Here is a 5509-nt window from a genome sequence, read left to right as displayed (position 1 = left end):
TTAGAAAACACTTATGATATAGTGTTTGTTAACTAAAGCAGATCACAAAATAACAAAGTAAAGACAAGTACCAGGGCTGTTCCTTGGTGCCGTGGTTATTTTCCTGGTACCCAAAGAAAATGACCAGCTGACAATGGGAACCAGTCAAGCTTCGTGGTTGAAATAACACCTTCAACCCTGGTTCTCCTCAGTGAAGATTTAGTGTTTGTGGTGCAGGCACTGAGTACTAGGCATTGACCTACAGTAGTCTGGTGGGCACAACTACAACCTCAGTTACGGATGTTTGGACTCTTTGAGGTGCTCCATTATTCTGAAGCCCTCTTTGTTTTTGGTCAACCTAAGTCTGGGAAGTGAGAGGTGGATGGTGATAACCAAGGCGGAGAGATAACGGTTTGGATGTGTACATGTATGTGTATTTGTGAATACTTTGTGGCCACCATTTTAAACACGCATGTATGCATGGACATGTGTACATACATGTAGACATGACACCTCTAGCTCATATTTCCAAATTAACAATCAGGAAGGTACTACAGTAACTTAACTAGTCAAATTGATCATCAAAATAAGGAGGTGATTGAGTGCTATGGCTATTCCCAGGGTTAATGTGTTAGAGACAGAGTGCCATCTCGCATTTTTCTAGGGGTCTGAAGGCTTCTGGGGAGGGCCTTCATCACTGGTTTGAAGAAGATGGAGAGAAGTAGGCTGCGGCCCCTTTGGAAAACATTTCCTGATACTATAAAACTGTTTGCAACCTAGGGCCGCGCTGCATGCTTGATTAAGCTTGCAATGAAAAGGATTTATTTTAAGCCATTTTAATAATTTCTTTCTTATCAGAAGCTAACCAAACATTTTTATAGTAGCCTTCACCTGCATAAAAGCTGCATGAAAGACCTGTTTCTTCGTCTAGATGGCTTGCCTATTGGTAAATTTTACTATGAACGTACTTATGTATAAAATCCACAAGTTTTAACATGAAGAAAATCAGAATGGAGCCCATGAAAAATCACCTCTTGTTTTTTATTCTTCAGCTCATTCTGAGTTAAAATAAATTTTATTTTGGATGAAAAGAGGTCTATGCACCAGACTTGGTTGACTTGTCGGGTTTTTTTCTAGTTCCCACTCTAGTCTCTCCCCTTATCCCAGATCCTCTATTCAAACGAGTATGCCATCTCTGGGGAGAAGACTGCTACTACTCTCTGAGCTGCCACAGCTGCTGCTATTGTCACCACTACTCGTCTCAAAGTCACTTTTAACTTGACTGAGTGCCTGCTGTATTCCAAGTCCCATAAGGCATTCCAAGAGACAGTACGAAAGAAATATAAAATATGCAGTTATTTTAAATGGCCAGTTCCTCTAGTACTTTTAAATAATAGTGTTCAATTTTCACACAGGACTCAGAAATAAAAGCAAGGCTCACCCCCATGATGGGTAACCTCACTAGTTTGTGGCTTTGGTTATAAAGGTTAAATTGCATATGCCCTCTGTATCATTTGATGGGTAGTGTGTTTTTCTTTGAAGTGAAAAAGCCTCATTTTATCCATTGAAGTCAGCACAGTAATGTTTCTATCTGTCTTCTTTAGGGCTCTCTAGCTGTATGGTTGCTTAGGGGAGCCAAGCATCTTTAAACAAGGGGTTAAACAGTCTTTTCCAGACTGTATAAAACCTTTTTTCTTCAAGGCTACTTTCACAGAAACAAAATAAGTTAATTAGGAAGCACTCCTGAGAAATCAGTGCTGGTTTCAGGAGTTCTTCACATTAAATATGAGATATTTAGAGTGGGAAGAGGAAGAGGTAAATAAACAGGACTGAAAGACAGTCATTGCAAGAGCATAAATATGGGATTTCTCTCGGCCTTTGTGGAGCTTACGATGACTCTGACACATAAGCCAAGCATGCCTAAGACATACACCTCTACAATAGTGGGCATCTTGTCTCTATCTAGGACATATATCAGAGATTTCTAAACCACATCGATATGAGGGTACTTCAAAAAGTTTGGAGGAAAATGGAATTAAAAGATAATACAGATCTTTCCATGAAATTTTTGAAGTGCCCTCGTGGTATAGGGCTGCTAATAATGCCTGGCACAGCATTCAACCTGGCCCTGGAGTGCCCAAGTTCTTTTCAAAGGGCTTCCTTTTTAACCTTCAGGAAGCATCTTTTCTTTCTTTGGAAGATGGGAAAGGGTATGGGTCCTCAGTTTTATTTCCTGGATAAGGAAACAAAGTCTCACAGTAGATGAGCAAGGCAGATCTGGAAAGAATCAAGTATTCTCCTCTATCCCATCGACTCTCAGGAGGATTTTATACTTGATTTGGTTTGGGCTTTTTGGAGTGGGGGGACATGTAGAGAGGATTGTAGCAATCATCACGATGAAGTGGTTGAAAGGAGAGCTGGCAAGCAGAACCTGGGAGCTCCTCACTGGGATGGAATGGACACCTCCAAGCAGGTAAATTCCCTGAGATATGTCAGGCCCACAGGGCTGAGTTTCCGGAGAGAGGTGGAGCCCATTGTTACCCCCTTCCTCAGCCTCCACCTCCCCTGGCTACCAGGCAGATGTCTTGGGGCCACTCCAAGGAGGCTTCATCATGTTCTGCAGCTGTTTTCAAGACATCTGAACCACTCTCTCGGCCAACAGCATGGTGCTTCCAGCCCAATATCCTAATGGGGGTCCAGAGGTATAGGCTGGGGAAGGACTTACCTGTCTTCCAAGATTAGGGACATTCCCACTTCATCCCCAGTTTCCATTAGTAATCCACAGTGGATCTGTCAGCTATGACTTATTTTCACTCTTTCCGAAGCTACTGTTGCACCACTTGGGGTTAATGAATGCCTTAAGTTTCTAATATGCTATATAGAGTAATATTTCTTTTCAGCTGCCGTAGCAAGAAGAGTACTGGCCTGGGGGTCCAACAGATCTAGGTTTGAATCCACCCTCTGCCACTTACTAACTGAGTAGGCACAAGAAATTTTCATCCCTTCTCTGAGACTCAGTTTCTTCATCTGTAAAATGGGGTTATTAATAACTTCTCTTCCTCTCTTGCATGGCTGCTATGATGAAAAAAATGAGATCCTTTCTATAAAAGCACCTTGTACAAAAGTACAAACTGAGGTGCTGATGCAGTCATTTGCTTTAGTTGAATCTTCTAGCGCTTAGGGGGCTGTTGGTTCTAGAATTCTCACATCTGGTGAATAAGGCTGTTTCCTCTCTCCGTCTCTGCATAATTTTATACACTCTGGTCACATCCCTTCCCAGCCTTCATCTTTCTAGACTAAAGAGTCTGCATTTGTTTAATCTATCTTCATATGGCAGTCCCCCCCATCCCCTTGATTATGGAGTGGCTCTTCTCTGGATCATCTCCAGCTCCATTATGTCATTGTGGAAGCACTAAGACCAGACCTGCACAAACATGTGTGTGTGTGTGTGTGTGTGTGTGTGTGTGCGCGCGCGCGTGTGTGTGTTCCTCAACTCTGAACCTCTGACTCTGTCCCCCACCCCAATTATAAATCCTAGAACAGGACTGTTGCCCAAGACCCTCTCTCCAAACTACAGAGAAGGCTGGTTGGCCCCAGGCTGAAGCCTCCCCTCTTTCTCTCCTCAGCCCTTGCCCCAAGGGGCTAAAACGGCTCCCTGTCTGGCTTGGGAGGCTGGGAGGTGAATAACTAGGATGGGGGGGCCGAGGGGGAGGGAGGGGGGGTCTTGCGCAAGCGCACGCCGCCGCTGCAACGACCGCCAATGCTGCTGCCTCCCGGAGCAGAGAGGCAGAAGAGGAGGGAGGGAGAAGAGGGGAAGGGAGGGGGAGGCGGTACTTGGGCTGCAGCTCGCAACCAGAGGCAGTCTCTCTCAGCACTCGAAGGGACCAGGAGAAGCAGCCACGGAGTAGGATGCTCTGCGGGGCGCCCTGAGCCGGGGGCGCTTGAAGCAGCTTCGGAGACTGGGGCAACCGGGCAGCTTTCACCATGCATCAGTCCCTGACTCAGCAGCGGTCTAGCGACATGTCCCTGCCCGATTCCATGGGTAAGTCTAGCCGCCTTTCCTCCGGGCGGGGGCAGTCCCGAAAGCTAGAGAGCGGGAAGCGGAGCTAGGGGTGTCCACGCGCCCCAGCGTCTGGGTGGTGGACTGGAGCCCCAGGGGAGCGGCCCGGCTGCGGCGGGGGCGACGCGCGGAGACTGGAGCGCTAAGCTTGCGTGGAAGTATCTCTGCCCCGGAGTGCGGATATGTGCGTGTTTGTGTGCGTGTGTCTACAGACTTGCAGTCGGTGGTTAATCCCAGCTGTCTGGGGATCAAAACACTTCCCTGCAACCTGCGTCTTCGCTTTCCATTCGACGCTCCCTCTTTGCAAAGTCCTCTTCACTTCTAAGAGTCACAACTAAAGATAATTAGATGAAGCAGGGTCCTCGCCCCTTCCCAACTCTCTTGAAGCTGCCCTGAAATTCAGAGCTGCGGTGGTGGTGGTGGGGAGGGTGGCTTGTACCTCGCTGATTGTGGGGGGGCGTTGCGCAACCATGGGGGATGGGCGACGGTGGTGGGGGGAGAAGAACAGAGGGGGGCTGGCAGGAGGGGAATTCTTGAGGAATCACTCAAGCCCAGCCCTGCCGTCTGCAGCGGCAGTATCAACAATCCTTGAATTTGATTCCTAGTCTGCTTCAAATACACGGAATGTGCGTGAGTGTGAAAAGAAGTGGGGGGGGGGGGCGAGACGGCGCGAGAAAGAAAGATCGAGCGCGAGCCCGCGCATCTTCTGAAGTCGCGCTTTTCCTCTTTGGGAGGAATGGAGGGGGAGGGGCACCTTTTGACACCTATCCTCATCGAAACTGGGGGACGGCTACCTTCCGGCACCAACTTGGCTGTCCCTAGAAGCTGCTTTTGGGTAGTTACAAACAAAAACCAAATCCAGTCCACCTCAGCTGTTAGGCACCTTCCCAAGCCCTATGATTTCACTGGGCGGAGAAATTAATTCGGAGCCCAGGAGAGCGGGAGGGGAATTGTCAAACCATGATCCCACCTAATCTTAAAATTCCGCCTCGATACACTTCCACAAAATCGAATTCTCTCTTTCCAACATACTTTACATTCTGCAAAATCCCTCTGTCCCGAATTCGGGCCATCCAATCTGCTCAGGTCTTCTCCGATGAATTTGCGGGAACATCTCGAGGGGAGGAGGCGAGGAGAAGATTGAATCCCCTGTATGAACCCCCAACTGCCTACAAAAGACTCGGTCGCAACAAAATTCGTTCACTGGAGGGGCCCCACAAAGTGTTACCTACTGGATTGTGGAAAGATCCGTATTTTCAATAGTTTCGCATATTCGGTACAATAATTTGCTCTTTTTCATTTTGAAGGGCGTAGCTTTTTGCAAAGCGGTACAAATGAGGCCAAGGACGTGGGTCCGAATCCAGATCCCAGCAGTATGAGGCTCCCTCTTACCCCCAGAGCTCGCTCCCTCGCGCGTTCTCTCTCTCTCTCTCTCTCTCTCTCTCTCTCTCTCTCTCTCTCTCTCTCTCT

General features: G+C 47.7%; 1 protein-coding gene across 3 annotated transcripts in view; it reads left to right on the top strand.

The window, feature by feature from the left end:
* The first annotated feature begins 3738 nt into the window (after positions 1–3738).
* The window catches only part of TMEM255A (transmembrane protein 255A), a 48997-nt gene continuing 47226 nt past the window's right edge, over positions 3739–5509 (top strand). For 2 of the 3 annotated variants that reach the window (XM_008588728.1, XM_008588727.1), the window contains exon 1: positions 3739–4021. In XM_008588728.1, the coding sequence (XP_008586950.1) occupies positions 3964–4021 (58 nt within the window). In that variant the 5' untranslated portion in view covers positions 3739–3963. The remainder of the gene's footprint in view (positions 4022–5509) is intronic. The other variant, XM_008588729.1, reaches the window with a different exon arrangement.

This window comes from Galeopterus variegatus, unplaced genomic scaffold, assembly GCF_000696425.1.
Source record: "Galeopterus variegatus unplaced genomic scaffold, G_variegatus-3.0.2 Scaffold4996, whole genome shotgun sequence".
Taxonomy (NCBI): domain Eukaryota; kingdom Metazoa; phylum Chordata; class Mammalia; order Dermoptera; family Cynocephalidae; genus Galeopterus; species Galeopterus variegatus.
Note: the sequence above shows the minus strand (reverse complement) of the source record. Positions and strands in the feature narration are given on the sequence as shown.